Source organism: Lissotriton vulgaris, chromosome 11 (assembly GCF_964263255.1).
Source record: "Lissotriton vulgaris chromosome 11, aLisVul1.2, whole genome shotgun sequence".
Taxonomy (NCBI): Eukaryota; Metazoa; Chordata; class Amphibia; order Caudata; family Salamandridae; genus Lissotriton; species Lissotriton vulgaris.
The window spans coordinates 1,041,055,406-1,041,081,577 of NC_141699.1; the positions used below are offsets into that span (position 1 = coordinate 1,041,055,406).

Here is a 26,172-nt window from a genome sequence, read left to right on the forward strand (position 1 = left end):
AAACTTTTACTTAAAAGCAGAACTGCTTGAAAAATGTGTATGTGGCACTTAGTAGATGTTATATACCAAGCCACCTCTAACGGTAAGCCTTTAGTGTTAAACTTCGCTAACATTGCAATAGTAAAAGATTGAAGAGTAAGCGCTTAACAAATCAGTGAGCTCACGTTAATGCCTGGGTTCTGTTTTTACGAAAGACAGCAGTAATTACTGTCACAGGAATTGTCAACCTGTTTACGAGTGACAGGCCCCACAAAATTGGTCTGATAATTCAGATCAAGCAGGCAAGGACGGGCGCTAACTTAAAGATGAGTAAGTCCAAAAAAGAAATCATTTCCCATGTATAAAAGAAAGATGAGAAGAGGGCAAACACAGTGAGTAGTCCATTCAAATGGAGTATTCTTTCTGGGCGAGGAAGTTGTAGGGGCCAAGATAGGAACAATTTACATTTTAGAATCTAATACGGATCTTAAAATGCCTCAAGTCTGCAACATTTGCAAACACCGGATATGATTCAAGATCACTTCACAAGTTCTACAACAAATATTACTTTGTGGAAAATTAGAACACATTGGCCCAGTGGTATAGCCAAAGGCGTGACAGAGGTTTAAAACAGTTTAAAAATATGCCTCCCCATAGGCCTCATGGGTCAAGTAAGAGGCAATGATATATTTTTTAAGACAAAGCAAACTAAGGGCTTTTGCAAGAATACTATAATATTTCGGAACTACCTGTGTTATTCCTTACTATGCCCAAACTGTTTTAAACCAATAAAACAGTGCGACTAGTTAAGTGCTCTCTGCGCGATCAACAGAGGACATGTTTGAATTCAAGCAAGACTGACGCAGCCTTTCTTTGTGCACAGGAGAAAACATAAATTGCAATTAGTTGCATAATAGTAACACCTGCAATATAAAGTGCAGAATGAAGAATTAAAAAACATAAAAACAAATTATTGTAATGTGTAGGCGAAGTTTTCAGTGTGGCTTTCAAATGTTGATTGAGTTTTTTTCCATGATTATTTTGATTCTTAAAAGAGGCAATGCTGTTATGTTTGCCAGTCATGTGTCACTTAAGGACTAACAATTGTAAGTGTGGAAGGATGTTAAACCTCATACAACATGACAGGCGATTTACTGTTTGGCACTCGATTACTTCTATGTCCAACATTTATTTCTTTTTATTTTAGAGGTTTTATATAGCGCTGGCTCAACCCTGGAGTATCAGGGCGCTTTACATTGGAATGACGATAGTACATGGAATACAAAACAATAGCAACGAAATGCAGCATTAAGATATGGCAAACTTAAAGAACTAAAAGAGTAATATATCTTGATTTGGATAAAGAGTGCAAAATGTAGCTATTTATGAGACAACATATGAATACAATAATTACAATTTATAAAACAGTATAAAGGAGATGGACTCGTTTTTTGTCAATAAGGAAGAGTTAGGCGAGTGTGGGAAGGGGAGGCGGCAGAGTGCTTAAAGAGCAGTGGAAGGGGGGGGGAAGAAGGTGAGGATGGTTAAGGCATGGAGTGAATAGGTGAGGTAAAGCACAGGAGGGGTGAAAGAGAAGGGGGAAGGTGTGAGATTCAAAAGGAAGGGAGTGTACAGCAAGTATGGTAATAGATGGATTAGGGACCCCAATATTTGTTGAGGAGGTGCATTTTAAGATCTTTTTTGAAACTGACGTATTAGGGAGGGCGTTCCAGATGCTGGGGGTCTACCAGAGAAGGAGCGAGATTGCGCAGCTTTCGTTTTTAACAGAGGTAGGACGAGGAGGAGAGTTGGTGCTTCTAGATTATGCAAATACTAAGAACTCTTCACAGGGCAAGGAGTACTGCTCACAGTTGAGTCTCATCTACATATTCACCTCTAAGTAAATTGGACAGCTGGAGAATAGGAAGGCTAACACTAGTTGGATAACAGGATCAATAGTAGGGGTTTTTAAATTCTTTTTTAACCTTTTAGCAGGTGATTAACCTATTTTATTGCCCAGAAAGCTACGCTCGCCTAGCGTCAGGTTAGCTGGATCTGCAATTATGTCAACGATTAATTCAAGCCTAGGGAGGTACCAGGAACTCTCAGACACATTGCATTAAATCTTTACGCTGTAGGAACGCGCTTCATAGCAAGGAGTTATAGGTTGCTTCATTGGTTATATTATTGCACAAAATTGTGCACCTTTATACTGTAAATGCCAATTGTTTTATGCATGTTTTATTTTAAGTGCTTTTATGGCTTCTAGCCGAAATAAAGTTTAATAAAGTAAAGTAAAAACAAAATTGGACAAAAGGCGGGCATCTAACTCCACTCCCACACACGGAGTCATCCATCCTAATAACAATGGCTCATTTGGTAACAGCAATATAAGAATGAGCCTAAAGCTCTCATTTGAAATGCTTGGCAGACAAATGACTGGCATGCTTGTCAACACTGAGCAATATCATTTTTAAAAACTAATTTTATTTCTAAATGAGATCTCTGCAAAAATAAAAACGATCGATATCACCAAATATAGGTATTAAAAAAGGATCAATAGACAAAATAACTGATCAAGGATATTCAGTGATTGGTTAAGAACCACTTACTTTGTACTGACTTAGAGGGAATTTTTCCAGCAAGTATTCATCACATCCACACACTTTTAAAATGTACTTTCCCTGGTACTCTGAAACGCACAGCTTAAGTTGTTCAGGGGACAATAACATACTCCTTGTTTTTTTCCGAATTGCTTCAGCAATCACATGTTCTGGCACACAGTCGTGGTTGATCTTCAGGGTATACTTCTGCTTGTCGTTGTTCGGAGACACTATGACCCAGATGACCACTATTATTTGCCCTGCAATAATAGAAAAGATTTGTTATTTTCATTGCCTAAAACCCCCTATTGGGTGCAAATAACCAGTAGATTCATTGCTTAACCTTATGCAATACTGTAGTCATGTCTTGATGAGGTAATGAATGCACTGAGTCATATTAGGCATGTGTAATGTGAATGAAAGAGCCCACTTAGCACTACTTCGCTTCAAACAAGAGCAATTCTTTTTCGGTCTTAGTCATCCTCTCAATTGTCAGTAAACGAGATGCTCAGCATGTTCGCAGGCCTAGTGATTAGACCAGGCTTCTCAAGCGAGTAGCTCGTGAGCTACTAGTAGCTCTCCAGCTACCTGTAAGTAGCTCTCCTGTCTCCAGCCCAGACTACTAAATTAGAAGCTTTTGGTTGGTTGAAATGTTATATGCATTCCAATTTTTTTTAAATAAGAGTATTCGAGACAAAATGTGTTTATTTTCACAACTTATAAGATAATATTTGGGGGGAAAGTGGTTGGATTTCCAAAGTCTATTTAAACTGATATTTGAGTGCTAAACGGAAAAGCGTTGGGGAGACTTGTTAGCACAATTAGTAACTTGGTACCAGAGGGACTGCAGTTATGGCTGTCATGTACATACAATGTTGAAGCATTTCAAATTGATAAACGCCTTTTTCACAATAATGCTGCCAACCTTGCCAGATGAACTGCAGTGATCACTGCTGGTAATATGCATGGAGTGGCCATCTTGCCGGATCAAGTCGTATGATCACACTAATAATATTAGCTCATCATGATCTGGTCTAACATCTGGTGGCCAAAGGCTTGTACACCCCTTCCTATCTGGGTAAATCAGCCAGAAATATCAGTGTTCTTTTCGATATTACCTCGAGTTTTGTGGTCATTCTTACCACTAGCACCTGTTTCCTTATTATTAGGACTCCGAGACAAATCTTCCCTTTCATCAGTCATCATCGCTCTGGTCACCTCATGGTTGGGCTATTGCAATGCGCTAAACTTCAATATCAATGGCTCCTGCCTGAACAAACTTCAAGCTGCTCCGAATGTGACTGGCCGCCTCAATCGTAAAATCCACAAATATTACTTGGTCAGAGACAATATTCGCTCCCTTTCAATGGCTCCCAGTTAGAAAGCAGATTACTTTTAAGGCTTTTTGCATGGTCTTTATAGCCCTGCACCTGAAAGGCTCTTGCCAAATGAACTCAGATTTCCCCCCAGTAAACTACCGGTGGGTCTCCCAGAGCCTCTCTCTGTCAGAAGGTGGTGATCCCTAGATACTGGAAAGCCAGATGGTGCGGGGGTTCCTTTTCGGTTGCCGCAGCCAAACTTTGGAACACCTTGCTGGCAAACATTTCCGAAGCAAACTCCCTCAGTGTATTTAAAAAACACCGGAAAACGTAGCTTTTTTTCTTACAGACCCATCCTAATTTACTGCTTTGCCTTTAGTTTGTTTGAGATATTGCCAGCTGAAAACTTTGGCACCTTCGGGTTTAGTGTAATTATAAACCTCCTTTTCAATTTCCTTTTCCTTTACCATACGTAGCTCTTATTACAGAATAGGTTGGAGAAGTGTGGCTCACTGGTTAGAGCAGGCAGACCCTGAAGCAGAGGCCAGACCAGGGTTCAATTCCCGACGCGGCAGGGTCTTGAGCTCAAATGTCCACGGACTCGATAATTCTCGCTTCGGTGCCTGACCTAATCATGGGTTCACACTCTGCAACTCTGGGCATTAAGCTTGCTTAATTTCCACAACGGCCCCCCGCGGCGGGATGCCTGGCTTTCACCTTGGGGATGCCCTGTAGGGGCTATCTCACAGGGAAAAGCTAGGACGGGTTCCCAAGGCAAGCGCTTCGAGACCCCTGGGTGATAAGCGCTATATAAATCCAATATACAATACAATACAATACAAATTCCTACTTTTGTCTTTTCATCTTAACTCCTTCTATATTAAGTTTTTAACTTGTAGTGTATTCCAACTGGTATGTATGGTGCAGGGGTCTGGGGATATTAGAATGCCTCCTCCCTACAAGTGGAATAAAATCAGTGCTCAAGACGTATTTTAAACCTCCCTCCAACAACCCCCCATTACATTCGACATCTCAAACTCAACCTGGATTATGAATCAGACAGAATTATATTGGTTCCTCTTTTGCTTTGGTTGAGTGTGTGGATTAACCGCGAAGCAACTTTTAATAGGGAAGTCATTTGCTACTGTCTTAGTCTTGACAGGGCACTTTGTATCCCTTGGCTGAATCTGGTCTGCAAAGCCTTTAGTGACACAGGTCTTGTGGGTAGGTTTTCTACACCAACACTCTCAGCAGGCAGGATAAAAGGCTGGTTAAGTCCGGCTACGCATAGTACATTACTTCTCAAAGGATGGGGGAGGATTTTAACATGCCCTCCGTTCGGGATTACTTTATTTCCTTAGCCCTGGATAATAAGGCTTTTTATCTCACACTGGAATTGTCACAGTGGGAAAAGTTGCTTTTATTTAGATTTAGAACTAGCAGTGTATGGCGACTTCTGCGTTTATCTGCAGAGCCTATGGTGTGGTCTAGGGATCTTTCCGCCAGCCCGTGCAATGAGCAGGCAGAGCAGCCGATGCTACTTCTGAAAACGTTATCGATGTTACTTTCTACTCTGCTTAAAACACATTTTGAAGACAATGGCTTTTAGAAAACACAGAGAGGCTTTACTTTATTTTACGTTTGCTAAATATCCCTGATTTATTTTAGAGTATGCAGTTATCCTCAAGATGTTGCGACCATGTAGGAGAACAATGGAGGGGTAATGGTTGGCAGTTACCCACTGTTTATTATATGCTCTTATTGCTGCAATCATCCATGCACTGAGGTCATGTTGTATTTTTTTATTAACATTTTTTGTCACCCTTTTTGTGGGGATATTTCAGTCTGATTTTCATTCTTCAGAAATATTTATGAAATCTTTAATCAACATTTGTAACTTACTTCAGCACTAATTTTATATGATGATATTCCGTGTATTTATGCTGTATGTGTTTTGCTCTTTTATGATTTATGTTCAAAGATTGATTAAAGAAAGTTTTGACTTTGACAACCTTATCTCCTCAAAGACTCCAACCAACAGCAGCATGTTCATCATGTCACAAATAATCCAATCAAGCGCCCCTAACATACTGATGCCATATCTAGAAGGTTTCCCTTTCCAGTAGCCCCAGGAGACAGAAAAATAAATAGCATTCCTGTACATGGAAATATATTCTAAATGCTAAAATTAAATTTCAGATGAGAAAAACAAACATTTAAATAGTATTTCCTAACATTAGCATATACAAATGATTAATTTATGTTAGTGGTGAAAACCAACACAAAACCTAGGTCTGGTGATCTGTTTTACACAAAACATTTTATTGCAGATGGAGTATTCTGAACAACAGGCGGTGCACCAGGAGGAAACATTACTTACTCATAATTCTAGTTCTCGATCGTGGGACTCCACTGAAATAGGAGCACTGCAATTGTTCCCTAATGCATGGGTTCGCCTCCAAGAAATTCCCCCTGATAATCATGAGCAATAAACCGATCCATCAGCTCATCCCTTGAAAGTGAATGAAAGGAAAGAAAATATGTTCTACACAATACGGTTCGACAGTAGCCTGACCAAAGCAGGTGTGAGCCTTTGACTCAGACAAAGAAACAATACATACTGAAGGAGTGGACTGATATCCAGATGGCTGCTTTGCAGTTTTAGACTATGGAAATGTTCTTAATAAAACAGTAGTTGCAGCTTTACTACTTGAAGAGTGAGAATTGAGTCGAGGTGTTGGGCGATTTGCTGGCTTGCTGATAGGAGACAATCCATCTAGAAGTAGATTCTTCTCATATGGATAATCATGTAAAATTAGACACATACCTAGCAAAAAAATGTTTAGTCTTCCGAATGTAGTGTCTTGACCACCATATTCTATGCGCCACGATACACACATTCCCACCATTACTTTCTTGTTGTATGACTGATATGCCCAGAAGTGGGTCCAGTGCTCACTGTCCCATATGACTGAAGCTATACCTCACTGATGAGACCCAAGCAGGTCAAAACTGGCCTAGAGTTGCCTGTGTTTTCATCTAGAGGAGGCCTGGCAGTTCAGGCTGGACTGTTCCTATTGCAACAGGATCAAGACTGATTTGCATAAGACGGATCTCTGAGTGGCACAGTGGGTGAAAAACAATGGTCTAGAATGCGGTCCTGAGCAATCACCAGAAGCCGAGATCATTTGATTTTTCAAATCACCTTTTTCTATATTCTATTTTTGTAATAAAAGCAGACAGTTAAAAATATTTCAATGTCACATAAGTTAAAAAAAATAGCTTGGGGCAAATACAAACTAATGCAAAAGAAACAATTGATTGACACAATGCTGGACAATGCAAACATTCACCACCAGCCACAAGGATCTGGGTTTAATCCATCATTCTTTTGCTCACCACACTACCCCAGTTTGGACCCAGACATATGCAAATCAGTCTTGACCCTGTTCCTTGTGGGAACAGTCCAGCCCGAACTGCCAAGCCAGGTCCTAGGATGCTTGTTTCCAGTCCAGGGAGGATCTGGCATGGCAGTTCGGGCTAGACTTCCCATTGGGTGCAGGGTCAAGACAGATTTGCGTATGGCTGGGTCCATACTGGAATGGCATGGTGAGCAAAAAAACGATGGATTTAGGCCCAGATCTCTGTACTGGGGAGAATGTATGACATTGTTCTGCATTCTGTCCATCAATTGTTCTTTTTGTAAATACAAGCTAATTACACGATGAGAAGTTTCAAATAAGTGCAGTCACCACAATCTCTTTTGATTCAGATAAGAATGTTTTTTCTGCATTTCACTGAACGTTTTAAAAATGATGAAATAGGCTTTATTAAATGTTCTATCTAGAAATTGCAGAGCTAAAAGGCTGCTCTTTACTGTCTCAAGCCCATTATTTTTAAAATTGGCAGAATCCATCTCCTTCTTTGACTTGCATAAAACTTACAGAATAAAACCACATGGATTGTTGATTGCTGGGACTGTTCGTCCCAAAGACATCTGCTCAATTTTGTAGCCCAGTCGTTTATTGTAGGGAAGCTTGCCAGGTGGTGGAAGATACCAAATCTAAAATGTAATAATACAAATCTCTCATAGGTACTTAATATCAGTTTAAGATAGGGCTGCATCCCAAGAGTGGCCAGCATAAACTGATTTTTTTTTTTTTTCAGTTCAAATAACTTTATTGCGTGATTTAAAAAACCATTGCAAGTACAAGATTTAGAAGGTATCAAAAAGTGTCATTTAAAATACGTTTAAAAGTTCATTTAAAAGAATGAATAAGTAATATTCAATATGGGTAAGTAATGTCAGATATGGGTAAAAGTGACTGGTGAAGCCTGCCAGGTCATTTTGCCAACGAGTGACCACCGACTGTGGGCCCCTCACAAAGTTTTTTTGCTGCGTGATTCATAAATCTGACAAGGGCACAGTTTAATTTAGTGTTCCTCGGATCGAAGCAAGCTAGGACTGCTGCCCTACATGTTCTAATCATTTTTGTATTCCATAGCTGCTTGAAGAGGGCCCGTCTTTCAGTCAGCAGCTTGGGGCAAAGACAAATGATGTGTATTATGTCTTCCTTATATTCCCAGCAAAGTCGGCATGAGTCTCGTCCTTGCTCTCTTTTCCATTTTGGCAAATGAACCAACAAGTTAAGAACTCCCAGTCTCAATTTTAAAAAGCTTAATTTTGTTTGTGCATTGAAGGATATGGTTAGATACTGCTGTGGGATCAACAAGGAATATGATTGCAGAGTCAGCCACCCATGACTTCTTTTAGCTAGGCATAAACTGATTATACTGTACCAAGGGTTTGATTGCCTCAACCACAAACCTGTTCTCCTCCAGATGAGTCATACAGAGCTTTTTAAGGTATTTTCTAGAGACAGAGCTTATGAAACCAGTGTTCTTATAATATTCCAGTTGGCCAAGATCATTAGCAAAGTCCTTTATACATTTTAACCACAGAATATCCAGCGCCCTCTCCAACTTAGGCTATCTTACAAAATTTCACGATTCGAAGTGGTCTTTACAGAAGTCCAAATCCTGTGCCACAAAAGGTCAGGTTGGTATTTTATCAAGTCTGAGATGTATGGTAGCCTTAGCTCTGAGAGACAATTATAAGTTAAAGTACTACCTGGAAATGCCAAGAGTAATTTTAAGAAGGTATTCCCCACCTGCTGAATGGGTTTTATATCTCGATAACCCCAGACTCCAGCGTCGTATGTTGCCATACTGACACATTTCGCCTAATATATATGTAGCATCTCAACAGGTGACATTCTTCCCAATTTCCTAGAGAAATTGGCCAAAGCAGCAGTCTATTTCATAAAAAGCAAGCTCCTATTTTTTACTGCTTGGGACCCTGTCCCCTTGTGATCAAATAAAATACCCAAGTAGGGAAATGTCTTGGTGAATTCTACCTTACTATTACCATTGAACATGCCCCTACATTTGGCTCTACCTTTCCCACACTTCATAAAAAATGTTTTAGTAGGTTTACTTTCAGTCCCAGATTATCCGTATACTCAGTGTAAACTGTAAGGGCCCTTTGGAGTCCCAATTGTGTGCTTGCCATCAGCATTGCATCGTCCGCGTAGAGAAGGGTGGGCAGGGGGCATTTATTTGTGGCGCGTCTACCTTGTTATTTTTGCACACAATCAGCAGCACCTTATTTTTTGGGATTTTTTTTTACTCAATCTTGAAAACAGTTTGAGATTTCTCCTCTTACTGGAGTGACTAACAGTAGAAGAGAAAGAGAGGTCAACGTTTCCTCAAGTAGGGAACTTGTCTGCAGCCAAAAAAGCCTGTTACCCTCCTCTATTTTTTCTTTATGTATAAAGTTTTATTTAGCTCAAACTTGACCCTAGAAGGTTATCAGAGCTCCTTACAAATGTTTCGGTAAGTAGAAAAAACAAAACAAGCAACATAAATGCAGACAATATCTGTTGCAAATCAGGAGAAGGACAGTGAGTTAGCTACCAAGAAGTAGACGGCAAATGCAAACCCTGGTTGGAGAACTGCGTCAAATCGGTATCCAGATAAATGAGTTGGTGGGATCAAGGTAGATATTTGTTCATTTAAAGCAGTTTGACTTCTTTTGTGAAGGATGTGCTTGAAGGGTTTGCTCTGTTTTCAGATTCAAGATTCTAGGGGCCAATCCGGAGAAAGTTTGGTTGTAGGTTTTCTTTTTCCCAAATTTTAGGGGCTTCAACAGTAAGGTGCTGGTGCTTCTAGATGATCTGCCACTGCCAGGCAGTTCAAGTTTATCAGCTAGGTACAAAGATTCCTCTGATAAGACTTCCTTTGTTTCTGGTGCTGATGGTGCCACAGTGTGGTTTGAGTCCTTTGCTGGCAATACAGACTATTCTGCGACCTATTTTGGATGTTTACAGTACTCTTTCCTTATCACCTGACTGTGTTAGCCTCCAATTTCACATGCTGCCACCCACTCACCCCAATGACTTCCATTCCAAATAATGTCAGGAAGAGTGACCATTGTGGTGTCAGGTTTGAAGACCTTGGATGAAGCTAGGAGGATGTTTATATGGTCATGCTCAGTCTGAGGCAGTACCTATACATTTTAAGGTATGCTGTATCTGTAAGATTTCAAACCATTATAGACTCACCAAGGATCTCCTGAATATTAACACTCCTATCTTGTGGCAGGTTTTTTAATAAACTGGAGGGAAACTTAAGCGTATGAACGTATCACCTTAGTAGAGAAACATTTGCTGCCTTTATGTGGACAAACGAGATGCCGTAACCTTTTCTGCCTGCTGAGTCCAACAGTTTGCTTCCCTTATCCTTGGACAGTAAGAACACAATTTGCTGGATGTGGTTTCTTGACAGCCAGAACAAGTAGGGAATCTGACTGATGATCTGCTCTGAAACAGTGTCCTGTTCTGGAGGGCTATGTGATTTCTGCAGTCAACGGCAACATGGCCCTTGAGGTACTCCTGGCATGAGGCACCATAAAGAGGACAGAGGTTATAGTAGGCAGAGTAGGCCCTGGGCCGCTGGATAGTTTCTGTGCACCTCTCACCAAGCTAGCGTTAAATATGCTGATCCCAACAGGAGAGATTACAGAAGGGGGCGAGTCAGTCAAAGTAGGTGAATGGTATTTCACTACCTTGGAGGCAGAACTGCCAGCCAAAGCATTGCCTTCTTGTGGCAAACCTCGACAGTGACGGAACAGTCGACATGCCTCACCCAATGGAGGAGTTCTCAGAGACATAAGTGACAGTTCTGGTAGAGGGGGCCCACCACCTCACTTGGCAGAAATGTCAGAATCCAATTCTCAGGGCCAGCAGTCCTCCTGCTTTCCATGGAGGTAGATATCCTCCCAAACCTTTAGGGTTCGGTGGGAAAGCTTTAGACAGTGAGGACACTTGTCTAGACAATGTGTGTGGTAGGCCCACGATGTGAAGATTGTGTGGGTCTTTTTCTGTCTTCTTCGAAGATTGGCTAAGACATTTTATTTTTTAAAGATGTTTTTATTAACGATTGGCAAATATCAACCAACACAAAGTGCATTTCAATTCGATTAGAGGCACACATCAGTGAAAATAAAAGTTTGTACAAAAGAGTCATGGCACAGTTTAAAATAAAGATCATTGTTCAGCCCAGTATACCCCTTAGTCGTAATTCCGTGTGGCAGGCCCTGACCTATCAAGCTGCGTTGCTTACTCGCTATCGTCAGACATTTGTTCAGGTGGAGCTCGCATATATCCCCTCGATAATGATTCCACTTGCCCCATATTCATGTCCATTTCTTGGGGCAGTTGGCTAAGACATTTAACAAAAATAAGTGAAGGTGTTGTAACAAAATGATGACAAACAGACTCAAGATACTGTGAAATGCCTTCCAAGATTTGGAAAAGGTTTTCTCAAGAAGCAGGTTGATGTTAGCATTACATGATCCTTTTGCCAGTAGCAGGGTAAAAGACTATTATAACGGTCAGGGACCATATAGGATACTCTGTGGTCGTGCCCTTCATTCTTTTGCTCGCCCCTTAAATAGGGTTGCATATGTCTTTGTTGTTTCTGATAATCTTTTGGCATTTTAAAATAGAATTGGCTTTTTCCTTATAGAAAATACATTAAATGTGGCCACAAAGCCCATAGCTAGGGTAATAAAAGATTTTTTTGTTTTTAAAAATGGCGTTTGAAAGGAAAGGAGTTTTGTAAAAAGCGCTCCGGCATCGGGAGCATGAACAAGACATATACATAAAAACTAATTTTGTTTTGCAAAGTGGGGAACATATGGCTGGGACAGTGCCAGGCAGCACTTTGTAACAACAAGCTCACTTAAATTACACCTATTTAAATGAAACACACTAACAATGCAGACATAGGGGGACAAAGAAAATACCTGGAATATCATTCGTTTTGGTGCAATGCAACTAAGTCAAGCAGAGTTTGGAACAGTATAGTTTTCTCTGTCACGCCCCCTTGAGAGGATAGGTGCAGGACTGCACGTTTTCTTTACCAGCCGCTTTTCTTAGTAGGGAAAATAACCTCTCTTCCAGCACAGTTTGCCCAAGAGTGCTCCCAAACAGGCACAGGGCATGGCTTTTCACAGCCAGTAAAGATACAGTGGTCAAGGTCAACTCTAAATCTTTGTTCCTGAAAGCACTGAAATTGAAACGTTCATTTGCTTCTGAGCCTTAAAGTTACTTTAATCGCTGGTCTGGTCTCTACGTTATCAAATGTAGTAACATTTAAATGATGCACATAAATGTTCTAGAAGATCTTTTTTAACAGGCTCAATCACATTATTTCAGGAGAAAGACAAAATTATTCAATCACCCCTTGCTTTTCTCTCCCCTACAATGCCAAATATATTTTTAGAATTTTACATGTACGAGGAGATGGATACCTCTAGAATCAGAGTACCTCTTAACGAATGCCTTCAATGTTTCCCAGACGATTGAGAACCAAAGTGTATGAAACATCTGACAATAAGACATTAGCATTCTCTTCCAGTGAAACTATAACTTTACTTCAGATATATCTTTCACCAAGATTCACCCCAATGAAACCATATACATGAATTATTTTAATGCCCAGCATTTTGGCGTATGGCAGCTTTTCAATTATGTGGAACTCCCCCAAAAGGCATCTTTTGATGGTAATAAGGGAGACATTACAAATTTGAATTTGTGACATTGTCTTTTGATAACCAGGGTTTTCAGAAAAGCAGCTCTATTTATAATAACCTTTTTGGAAACATTAGTTCAACAGAGCGTTTATGTTTGGCTCTATTAATACTTTCAAACTGCACTGTTCATGCAGTTATTTCCGGGATGTGGGAAGCAGACCAGCTACCTTTAGTGCTGCCTCGGTTTTACATACTGAAATCCTGCTTTCCCTCAAAGTCATTCTTCTGTAAACCAATCATACATCTTTGCTCAACGCAAGAATTGTATCGCGAATTGGGACCACGTTTGTCAAAGAAAAACAAAGAATAAAAAGCAGTACTAAGATGGGAGGAAACATAAGTCATCTGAAAGGATTGGTTTGGAAAGAAAAGAAACTAAAGTCGCATGAACGAAGAACCTTGAAATAATAATCTTTTTGGAGTGTGATAAGCAGAGTGCCCAGTTTGGTTTATCGCGGAGGCCTGAAGTGTGGATGGCACAAGGACCAGCAGTGGGTTAACAACTGAATGAAGTATCTGCAATTCCTAGTTTTAAGTAGGCTGACAAGATACAATGGTGCCCAACACTTTGCAGCTTATCAAAGCAAATAAGGTAGAGGTTGGGAGTGAGGATGGGACAAGTTCGATCAGAAAATCTCAAACTATAAGGTAAAAGATTATAACATAAGGGAGACCAAGTCTAGGTAAAATATACTTAATTTCCACTAGAAAAATAGTTTAACTTCGCTAATATTAGATGACAATGAAAATGCATGCCAATGTTACTTTATCTACTGGAAAAAAGAAAGGATTAAACTAAGCCTACCTGCACACAACGTCTTTCCAAGAGTTACTTGGAAGTGCCCGAGCCCAGAGGCTGATTTTGCTGAAAGAGTGCTTAAGGGCCACAAACAGAAAAGGACCCATCCCGGTACAGTCGTGTTGCTGACACAGTGGTAACAAACACCCATTACCAAATACCTCTTATGTAGATGCTGCAGCTTCAGTCCCACTATGAGAAGGTCCGACGTAACTATAGGAAGATGGTTTCTCACAGCTTGCTGATAAATTCCGGCCCAGAAAAATTTAAACTAATTGGATGCCAGTGTCCCCAACATGACACTCATCTCTTGCACGAGGCGTGCTTGTTGAATTCAATGCACTGTTAAAGGCCTAGGGTAAACTTCATGCACAGGAGAGGGAGGCAAGACTGACAAATTAGAATTGACAATTACATTTTTTTTTTAAAAGCATACCAGGTCTCAATAAACATAAAAACTTCGCAGCAGCTGACATATTTTCCTATTACGCCGCCTCCCACTTACTGATCATAAACGACTGGTGGTACTGTTCACCACTGGATCCGGCATTTGCATTGGAACAGCATGCATTTGAGGGTGCCCCTCTTCTACAATTATCGTATAGTGCGCAGAGCCTGGACTCCCTACCCCATGCCTGTAAGACAGTAATTTGGCTATGGCGCTACGTCATTAGGCAAATGGGGTGGCGGGGTCGACTGACCCAATTGACCCCCCTTTCGCATGGGACTCGGCTGCGTCAAGTTGCGGCCCTGACGGGCTTCCGCAAGTGGGATCTGGTGGGCATATCCACGTTGGGTGATATTATGAAAGGGATGGCTTTAAAGTCTTTCCAGCAGTTACAGACGGAATTCCAGATGCACAATTCACAGTTTATAAATATTTCCAATTGCTGCATGCCCGGCCTCCTATGAGCCTTACCCTAGACAGCTTGCTGGGCTTTCACCCCCTTGAGGGTCGTCTTCTCATGGGAGACCCGGGTGCCCGTAAAATTAGGCAGGTCTATCAGACCCCAATGACACATTCCAACAACACTACACAGGACCAAAAGGGCATGGCTAGACGACATACCTGATTTAACTGATGACGACTGGGCCGAGGCCATAGCTATTCCCCGGGGCGCGGCAGTGTCCTCTCGCTATCGTCTTATCCAATTTAAGTGCATACATCGGGCATACTAAATACAACTCCGGTTATGGAACATGGGCTATCCAATGTCTCCGCTGTGAAAGCGATGAGGGTACCTTCATCCATACAATGTGGAGCTGTACAGCTCTCCAACCCTTCTGGCACAGAGTCTCTGAGAGTCTGGTCAAGGTATTGGGTTGCGACCTCCCACATGACCCAAAATTGTTCCTACTACACAGTACGGATGGGATAGGGAAACCTCCGGGTAGCAGTGCGCTTTACAAGTGCAAACATAATAATAATATGAAAATATGGTCCTGTTGGGCTACATACCAGGGTATCGACCTCCCCCCCCCCCCTCCCGTCTCAGACCCCCTGATAGATGGATCTACTGGCACTTCCTGGACCTTCCCAAGTAGCGCACTACGTACAATTACTGCATGCATAAATACCCTACTACACTTCCTTAAATGTCTGGGTTTTGGATCTGAAAGTGCAAAGTTCATGTTGTTTTATGTGTTAATTACCATTAAAAATGAATACCACCTTTGCATCTCCGAACCTTCATGGTGTCAATGTATGTATACCAGGCTACGGCCCATCTGGTATCATGAAAACTCAATAAAATGCGTTATTAAAAAAAAAATACATGACACTGTACTAGAGGCACAGGAGTATGCATTAATCCAGTCTGATAGGCGGAATGCACACATGCACGTATGTCTGCTCGCCTATGGGGGACTCAAATTCTTTGAAAGTGGCAGTACTTTGAGACGTTCCCTCCATGCAAGTATTAGCGATGGACTAAGTAAGCAGGAATACAGAGTAGGCCAGTTATAAAAGACCTTCTAGCAACCATGTTGTACTAAGTAGCAAGTTTATTACATCTATAATAATCATTAGAAGACAAAAGGATGAAATAATTTTGAGCAAGAATAACGTGTTAAGCCAGTTCAATTTACCGTTGTATTTTATCAGACAATTTCCCCATGGGCAGAGGGGTTCCATTTAAACAGAGGCAACAGGCATGCACTATTTGGAAAAGGGAGACCAAATATGCACCCCAGTTGACCAGGCTATCAACAGTACTTAAGTCTGAAGCACACTTTTCCAGTGAGCCCAAGACGCGGGCACCAGGACATGGACAAGATAAGGCCCTACCTATTAGGGTTTTTCTATCCTCCTCCTGGTTACATCTTTAACAATCAAACTAACCAAAGGAACAGATCCTCCCTAAATCTGCCCCTCAGGGTGATCTTTGTCCACCCCAACCGATTTGATATTTATCAAATCTTACTGAAAATGATTGGCGCCCAACCCAGAACAGTCAATTGGGGGTTTCTCCTCAAGTGGAGCCTGTATTCAAACTGCCCCTTTTTGTTCCATATAAGTGTACCCCAAACTAAGTAATGACTGACATCACAGTAGGGAAAGGTTTTCAATTTCTTTCATTGAACATTGCAGGGTTTTTGAATAAATCAAACAATGAAGATTGGTTGGCGTTCCTTTAAAACTATGACATTGTCTGTTGCCATGAAACCTGGGCGGTTGAGCCCATCACGCTCAATAGATATAAAGCATATTGATCCCAAGACATCCAGTCACCCGCAGGGAGGTTTAGCTAGCTTTGTCTCATGTGCTGTCAAAAACCTGACAGTGAAAGTCATAGCATCACGACCATGTTATCACATTTTGTCAGTACAAGTGGGTCATTTGTTAAATGTGGTTATTGTAAATTATTTCAATTATTTTACCATACAACCTGTTGAGATTGTATACGAATTGGGGAGAATTTTTTCAGATACGGTGAAAAGACACTGGTCAAATGTTAGCTCAATTATATGGGCAGGAGATTTTAATCTCATTAAATGCACTTATAGTGGGAAATGTACCTGTGGGTTCTCAAATTTACTGGGGGGTGCTATAAATCATTTTAAACATCCAGTTTATGGTGAATCCCTAAATTGGCTAATTTTAACCCAAAATCTGATTTTTGCCACTGATTATCACCCTCAGGGCGATGCAAGTCACCATACATTTACAGGTAGAGGCAAGGGGAGTACAATAGATTTCGTTCTTGTAACAGCTGACCTCGCAGATCAACTTCTGCCCTCTGAGGTAAGCTTGCTTCCTGTTAGCGATCACAACCCTATTTCTCTACGCTTTGAAACTAGCTTGCCAGCAGTGAGACTTGCAATCAATAACAATCCCATTAACTATACAGCTAACAAAGGGGCCTGAATTAAATGGAGGAATATTAACCCAGATACGTTTTTATAATCTGATTATTAAAGCCTCCAATGATATTACTAGCCATCTCTCCACGGACATTGCCACAGAGAAGATTCTGGAGGGTTTTATAAAAATTAGCAAATTTGTGGCATCTGAATTGCATACTACTAAGTCATCGAAAGTCCTAACTGGACAGCAGCTCTAAAAATGTTGAAACAAACCATCAACAAAGTCTCACGAAACTCCGAGGATATTAGGGCAGCCAGGAAAAAATATAAGAGAAGAGGAGACAGGAGATTAGAACTGGGAAAACCTAGAAATAGCAGCCAAGCTAAGAAATAACAGACTATTTAGGAAGGTTGTAAATCGGCCTCTCTTTTACAGACAAACCCCTCAATGACATTGGAAGCCATATCCTTAAACAGGATTGGTTTAACCACTTCTTGACAGTTTTTAAACCAGAGAAAGAGGGAATTGACGAAGATAAAGAGAGGAGGCCAGGCATCCTGGTGATAAAGGAGGACTGGTTATTTGACCTTATTAGTCTTCCCACTGTCGCTGCAGCCATTCAGACAGTAAAGAGCGGCAAGGTTCCAGGTCCTGATGGGGTCCCAGTAGATCTTTTTAAATATAATATTGACTTTTGGGCCCCTAATAAACATTTTAAGTGCAGCAGTGAGGAGAAATTTTATTGAGTTCTGGAGTGAGGCTATAATTATTCCAATTTTTTAATAAGGGCGACCGGAGTTCACCAGCTTGCTACCGTCCAATATCATTAACCGCATCGCTGCGCGGCTGTTTTAGAATAACCGCGTTACATGACGAGCTCAGCTCGTCATCCGCACACGTCACCCGTGGCTGATGACGAGCTGAGCTCGTCATCAGCATCGAAGGGGTTAATAGATGGCTCAGCTAAAATCCTGGGGCGGGTTGTTCTAGTAAAATTGGAGGACTGGACAGACTTTACTTTCTTTTTTTCACTTTTCCAAAATGGTGTTTGACCCCCCAGTTTAGGGACTGTTGAGGAAGCCCTTAATTTAAATCTTACCTGGGGAAAGTATGTCAAGGCAAGAAGAGGTGCCCTTTACACGGCGTTTATGGACCTATCCTGTGCCTTTGACTTAGTCGATAGAAGAAATTGTGGATCCTAATGGATCAGGCGGTGTTGATTCTTCTCTGCTGGATTTGATTAAGCGCATGCATTGTGACAACCATTAAAGTGCGTTATACATTGAATGGGGATAACCCAAATCCCATAAGGGTGAACAGAGGAGTGAGGCAGGCGTGCATTCTGGCTCATTTTTTATTTTTATTCTTCATTAATTCCCTCAATACTTTAAGGTGCTTGTAGAAAAGACATCCCAAGAACTGCCTCCTGTGTAGTCCTGGTTCTTTTGTACGCGGATGACGCAGTTCTCCTGAGGCTAACTGCTAATGGTTTACAAAGCTTATTTAAGGGTTTCAATGATTTTATGAATAACCTAAATATTAAGGTAAATCATCAGAAATCTTTTATAATGATCTGTTGCCCAAAAGCACGAATACCGAGCGTTTTAACTTAGGAAGGACCCCAATAAAAAAAGGTATCTACTTTTAATTACCTTTTCCCCTTTTTGAGATCAATGGTTCCTGAGAAAATCGAATTAGTCGAAGATTGCAAAAGATGAAGGTAGCTGTTAATGCAGTTTTGAGGCTTGCTAAAAGACAGACAAAAGTTTAGCTGACTTTGCTCGTACGGGGAAAGAGTGTGAGGTTACACAGTCCCAAGTAAGTTGCAGAAAACAAAAAATATGTTTTTCTGTAGACTTTTAGCATTACCAAAATCCACCCCAACTTTTATCACACATGCTGAAGCAGGGATGGGATTTCTGAAAGACCATACTGGTATAACCCCTTTATTATTAAGGGTAAAACTATGGAGCACTGACCGGGCCAGTTTTTCCAGGAAGTTCTGAGGGACTGTTTAAACCTAGATAACATGATTGCCATTCCATGTATCGCATACGTAAAAAAGGTTTCTACACTTTAGATCTGAGAGCGCTTGTTGACTCCCCAAACAAAACAGGCTCTCAAACAAAAGGAAGGGTAAGGAGGCTTTTGCCTCTTTTAGAGAATAAAGTAGAATTCAAAAGTCTCTCACCTCAAGTTCTACCATACATTTCATGCAAATTTGTAATGGTTCCTGCAGGAAACTGGCTCAGTATATACTATACCAAAGTAAGGTATAGTGTGCACAGAGTCCAGTGGATTCACAAAGGCTTACAGAGGTTAAAGTAGATAATACCTTACTCTCTATTTGTGGTAGTGTGCGTGATCAGTAAGGCTTTATCAGATGGTAGTGTTAAGCATGTATTGTACACACTCAAGCAAGAAATGATTTCACACACTCAAAGACTGTACTCTGACCAATTTGTTTTGTATAAAAATATTATTTGGTAGTATTTTATTTCTAGAACGAAGTAAGGCCTGGAACAGGTAAGTGTAATATTACTATGCAAGAATAATGCAGTTGAATACAGTTGAAATGCAGATGAATGCAATTGGTTTGGTTACAGGTAAGTCAGATGTTTATAAGCAGTTGAAATTACTATACAGTTATTTTGTGAGTAGTTTGTTAAATTACTTTTAAGATAAGTTTTCTTACTCACTGTGTATACCTAGATACCACACTGGGACATTTCCTGGATAAAGGTAAGTGATGCAATTTGTTAACAAAACAGACTGGTATGACTTTTCCTAGTATTTCCAACTCCACACTACGAAAAAAAAAAATCACAGAAAAGTAGTAAATGCAATCCTATGGGAGGAAATGAAGTTTGAAGGTAAGTACTTGGTTTTGGGATTTGGGTGTCTGGGATTAGAACAAGGTTTCCCCAACGGTCAAAGATGCACTCGAAGAGCACCCTCAGTGGCACTAGCGCGGCCGGATGCAGAGTGTCAATCCAATGGGGGCTAGGGGGCTTCCAGTTGGTGACTGCTCATGAGCAGGCCACAAGGTTGAGGGAGCAAAGCTCCTGGAGTTAAGCTCAGGGCAAAGGGGGGTGGGGGGAGGGGTCAGTTCATCACACGAAGTGCACCAAAAGCGGCACAGGGGCGGCTGAGTGCAAGGTGCTATTTTGGCGTTGGGTGCCCTGTTGCTTTCAATGGGGATTCTCCAGCTTCAACAAACACTCCAGGCTCAGGGACGAAGATCTTATGGAGACGACCACCGGTTGGAGAGGTAAGTTGAGATGTCGTGGGATGCTGTGACACCGCCGGTTGGCCACCCATGGCTGTGGGGCGTCGGGTGCAGAGGTATCTTATGGAGTAAGATTCTTCTTACCGGCTCCGGTCATGGTATCCTTATGAAAGGGGCTGCAGGTGTCGTCAGAAGACTTGAGGTAGGTCAAGGATCACCAGATCCCAAGTCAGGATCGCCGGGGAGACCTCCTCGTGGTGCTGGGCCACTCGAACTCTGGCAGTGGCTGTCAGGTGCAGACTCACGCATTTGGCCAGAGCCAGTCTCTGTTGGGAAGCAAATCCGGTGCTCTCAGCAGAAAGTCTTTTTAGTGAAGACAGGGCAGGTTCCCAGATTCTGGGTGGCTGGGGGGCTGCAGGACACGCTGGGATTTCGCTGGAGCCGGTCGAGGTCAGGACAGGTTGGTATGGCTGGGGTCAAGTCAGTTGGTGACCTCCCCTTCTTCCTTAAAGCAAGTCTCTTCGGTCCTTCGACTCTCTTCTTGTCTGAGGAGGCAAGGCAACTGATGCTCTGTAAAGCGCTCCGATACCAGATTCCTTCGGGTCAAGTTTGCACCATATAAAACTCTGTAAAACTTTTTTTTTTAAAGGTTTGGGGTTGCCCCTAAATATTAGATTTAGGGTTGTTTCAAGTAGGTGCAGGATGGGACCAATGGGTCTAATTCCTTGGGGTGGGTACACCACCTGTTATGCCACCCTCCAGTAAAAGGGAGGGGCATAAGCCACACTCTGGTTGGCTGGGTCCCTCCATCTTCAAGATGGCATGGACTGAGAGTTGTGCTTCACCTGAGGTTGAGGAGTTGGCAAAGGTGGGCACACTTCTCCGCCTAGCTTGGTTTTCCCGCCAATTATCCTGCCCAAGGTGGGTGGGTAAAACCGGTGGGGGCCAGTTGCTGGGAGCAGCAAATGGCTGGGTCAGCTCACAAAGGCAGCAAGCATTTGAAGCTTCACCTCTGTGGACCCTGTTCAACCTGGGGGAGGAGGCTTGGCACCTCTGCCCAGGATGTGCTTTAATTCCAGACCCCAAGAGCGGCAGGCTCTCAACCCAGGGGTCCAGAAACTTTTCTGGGGTTGCAGCTGGTGAGCAGCCGGTCAGTCAGTAAACTAGAGTTAGGTCGTTTTTCAGGGGGCATCTCTAAGACGCCCTCTGAGCGCATTTTTCATTAAATCCCACCCTGGCATCAGTGTGGGTTTAATGTGCTGAGAAGGTCGATACCAAACTTCCCAGATTTCAGTAAAGCCATTATGGTGCTGTGGAGTTCAAAATGACAAACTCCCAGACCATATACTCTTTATGCTTTACTGTACTTACAATGTCTTAAGAATAGACTGACACTGTAGGTGTACAGGGCTCATGCAGTTGTACCCTCATCAGTGGCATAGGGGAAACAACTTTTACAACGCACTATCATTACAACTAAACTTTTAAAACGCAACATCCATTACAACGCATGACACTACAAAGCATTTCATTGCAACTCAGTCATTACAACGCATACCATTACAACGCATAGTATTACAACACATAGTACCCTTACACTATCTAACACTTACCCTACTATTGCAACCCCTGGAGTTAGAATAGTAATTTTTACGCCTACACTCTCCAACACTTACCCCACTGTTGCACCCCCCTGGAGTTAGAATAGTAATTTTTACCCCTACACTATCAAATACTTACCTTACATGCAATGTAATGTTATGCGTTGTAATGGTATGCGTTGTAATGGTATGCGTTGTAAAGGTAGCATGCGATGTAATGGAATGAGTTGTAAAGGTAGTTTTTAGAAATTCATTGTAATGGCATGCGATGTAATGGAATGCGTTGTAATGGATGTTGCGTTGCAAAAAATGCGTTGTAAAGGTATGCGTTGTAAAAGTATGCATTGTAACGTCATACATCCGTGGCATAGTGCACCCAGCCTGAGGGGTGGCTGACCTATGCCATAGGCAGTGGGTTGTAGGCATGGCACTCGGTGATGGGTGCCATGTTGTTTCTTCACTTTTATCTGCACCATAACATGCAGCCTTCAATGCCAGTGTGTGTTAAGGTACAGGACCTCTAAGGGTGGCACAATAAATGCTGCAGCCCTTAGAAGCCTTCCCTGGTCACAGGGCCCTTGGTACCTAGGGTACCTTTTACTAGGGACTTACATGTGGCCAGAGAGGTGCCAATTGGGAGGTACACAGTACAGTTTTATGGAAAGAACATAGGCACGGTGTACCTGGTTGGCAGGAAGCCAGGCACACTCAGTCAAAGAGCATCATCAGGCACACAGTGGGGGCAACCATGCAAACAAGCATTTGCAATGCAATAGGTCTCGCATTTTACGTAAGTTTGAGCTTTTGGCATTGTAAATGACCATGTCTTTTATTTATGTTTTGGTTTGTAAAACAAATAAAAGGAATTGTCATTTGCAATTCTAATAGCTTAAACTCTCGCAAATGCAAGACCTATTGCATTGCAAATGCTTGTTAAGAAGAGCAGGGATTTCTATATCGGCTTCCACTGTGAAAATCAGAATGTCGTCAGCAAGGGCTGCGCTTTAAAATCCTCCATGTTGAGTGCCCAAATTATATATCACATAGAAAAAGTGGTAACAAAAAGCAAGGTATGGTGCTTGTAGCGGTAGAATGGCCTTCAGACCAGAAAGCAGGCAGGTCGCAACAAGGGAAACAGCAGACCTTATAAGACGTGGGAACAGAGTCCAGCTAGTGTGGAAACGAGCGTAATGCGCATGCGGATGAAAGGCTACATGTATTTTGCATACATTACTATTCGATAATATCCAAGTTTTTCATGCCCATGTTTTTACAATGTTGCTCCCTAACATTTGCGCTCATGTACTTCCAGATCAAACACTGCAATTAGTACAAAAGCCCCCAGTGCGCCACTGCGGGATTGGGGGCTCAGGAATCCTACCACCCTCCCTGGTTCGCCCCTGCCACAGACCATGGATTCTGTAGTTTTAGTCTGGCCTGACAGTTGGTAAGTGTCCCACTTACATTATGCCTGGTAAGTGTCCCACTTACATTATGACTTTGTTTATACCATCGATCACTGGCATAATCATTGGCGCTGCTGGCCCATCTGGGATGGCATTTTACGGACCACATCTACTTGAAAGGCTGGGCGGTGAGGAGGTGGCGGGCGTAAGCATTCTTAATTTGCTACTTTCAGGCCTTCGGTTTCCAAGCAACTGGGCTACTATATTAAGGCAACTTTTTTTTGTTTCTAAAATACACATTCGCAACAGTAGATCGAGTACAACACTAACAGGTTGGCAAGGTCCAGTGCACGCTTGTTTAAAGTCTCAAGTATGAGCCAATTACATTTTTAGGGAGGGGTGGGGGGGCGGGGAGAGAATCGAACGCCGAACATGGTTTGAGGCTGTCTGAGCCGGTATAGCATAAGCACCTTGGGGGTAGACTCTTTAGGGCACTACAAGTACCAGAATGCTTTGTTTTACATGAAACCCTAGCCTGCATATCGTCCTCATGACAGGGTTGGTCGATTACTAGGCCATTGTAATATTAGACTGGCTCAGCAGACTCCGTATGGAGCAGGGAGGGGTGCGTTAACAAGGACCCACACAACACACTAAATTAGTTTTTTTTTAATCCAACAGCACCCTTGCCAAATACGAGAAGTGGGAATAAAATGAAGCATGACTCACTGTTATGCACAGATCGAGATCGGTTTTGCAGGTGGAGTTTACGAGTTTTGTTGTTGTGCCCCCGGATAACACGCAAGGTAGAGAGGTGCGTGGAGCACCGCAGGCTGCCTGTATACGGACACAGACACACGCCCACAAACATCTGTATACAGACAAACGCACACAAACACATATACATACTGAAACACGCACACAAACACTTCTGTATACGGACACAGACAGGCTCACGCAAACACATTAGTATACCGACACTCACACAAACACATCTGTATACGGACACAGACACGCTCACACAGATTATCCGATGCACACATCAACACGTTCACTTCGACACAAGCACATCTGTACCACTTCCAAACCAGCATCCACGCACAATCATATCTACACACCTACAATCTGATAGGCACGTGCCGAAAAACACACCTAGATAAACAATAGACACCTCTTCATTCATGGCAATGCCACGCTCTGGGCACCCAGCAGTGTCTCAAAGAACCCACCCTCGGGTGACGTCAACAGATCTTAAAGACAGGATGACGCTCTCAAAATTCCAAATAGGATAGCAGTCACTAATCATGGAGCTGTGCAGAAGCGCCACGTGTCTGATGCCACTTAGAACTTACCCTGTGAGTAACTCACCCACTGAAGCCACGTGACCCAAAGGCACGTAAGTCCCGATCTGAGAAGCTGGACACGTGCAGCCGAGACCCATGATATCCAGAATGTGCGTCAGTACAAAGCACGTGAACCGCGTGCACAGGGCCTCGCAGCGCTATTTCCGCCAGTTAACAGCATGTCAAGCTGAGCGAAAAACATGCCAAAATAATACAAGTAAAACAAGTAATTTGCCCGCAATCCCAAGTTACCGGTCTAGGTTGCTGCACGCTTTCAGGAAGCAGAGTTGCTGGCGGGGGCGAAACCAGGAAGTCAGGCATCCTTGCCCGTGACATGGGCGGGGCCTGTGACGCGGCCGGAAGAGGCCGGTGTTGCGCGTTGATGCAGGCTCCCATCATGGAGGGAGAGCGCCGAGGTAGCGTGAAGATCCACAGAAGTGCCCCGCGTGTGGAGAAAAGGAGCTCAGCGAGGCGACTCGAGCACGGTGAGTGGAGGGGGGATATGTGTATATGTGTGTGTGCGCGCGCGTGCGTGTGTGTGAGCCCCGTGAGGAGTGGTGGTGGTGGTGGGGGAGGGGGGTGCGCGTGTGTGTGTGTGTGTGTGTGTGTGTGTGTGTGTGCGTGTGCCTGCCTACCTGTGTGTATGCCTGAGGGGGGAGAGGGGTGAGTGTGTGCGTGTGGGAATGTGTGAGCGCATGCGTGACTGTGTGTGATTGAGTCTGTGTATGCGCATGCGTGTGTGGTGCCGTGCGCGCCCCCGAAGAGGAATCAGACTGCGACGCTCGTGCGTGAGCTCCGTCTCAGATTCCTTCTAACACGCCAACAATAGTTGTCTTCGCAGACAAAGCAGGCTCCGCCTGCTTTTAGGTCTGCTCACCCTAAAAAGGGCACTTTCCTGCAGTACCGGAATGGATTGCTATTTAACTTGATAGGAGATCAGCAGCACAGATTTTAACTGACAAGGTTAAGACTAAATATGATTCATCATTTAGTTGCCTTTGCTTTGTTCGGCTGTAGGGTCGCCTTGGTCATGAAGTATGCATGTGATGCTGCCTCCACTCAGTCCACTGTGTGCTGTTTAGCACATTGTATGGCCTGATAAGATCTCGATTTGTACGTCTAGCTCTTTTGTCACTTTACCTCATATAAAGAGGGTTTTAGGTTTTTACAATCCCTTGCCTCCCCAGAAATCTGCCATGTAACACTTACCTTTATAATTGCTGCTATAAATAATTGAATTTGTTATAATTTGTATTTATTCTGTGACCATCAGTTGATGGTTGACTAAAGCTCTATTGACTGACTGACAGGGACAACATGTTTATTTTCGCATGCCTTATTTTGGGAGTCATGAGGGATGGCTGTTCAGCTCCATTTTGGAGGGACAGAAGGTGAGGAAAGAGTGAAGTACACAGTATGGCTGGAAGCA

General features: G+C 42.7%; 1 protein-coding gene across 1 annotated transcript in view; it reads right to left on the minus strand.

The window, feature by feature from the left end:
• PIK3CA (phosphatidylinositol-4,5-bisphosphate 3-kinase catalytic subunit alpha) overlaps positions 1 to 26,172 on the minus strand; it is a 300,074-nt gene that overhangs the window by 210,566 nt on the left and 63,336 nt on the right. Inside the window, exon 3 of the mRNA XM_086944379.1 lies at positions 2,592 to 2,842. Within this exon, the coding sequence (XP_086800505.1) occupies positions 2,592 to 2,842 (251 nt within the window). The remainder of the gene's footprint in view (positions 1 to 2,591; positions 2,843 to 26,172) is intronic.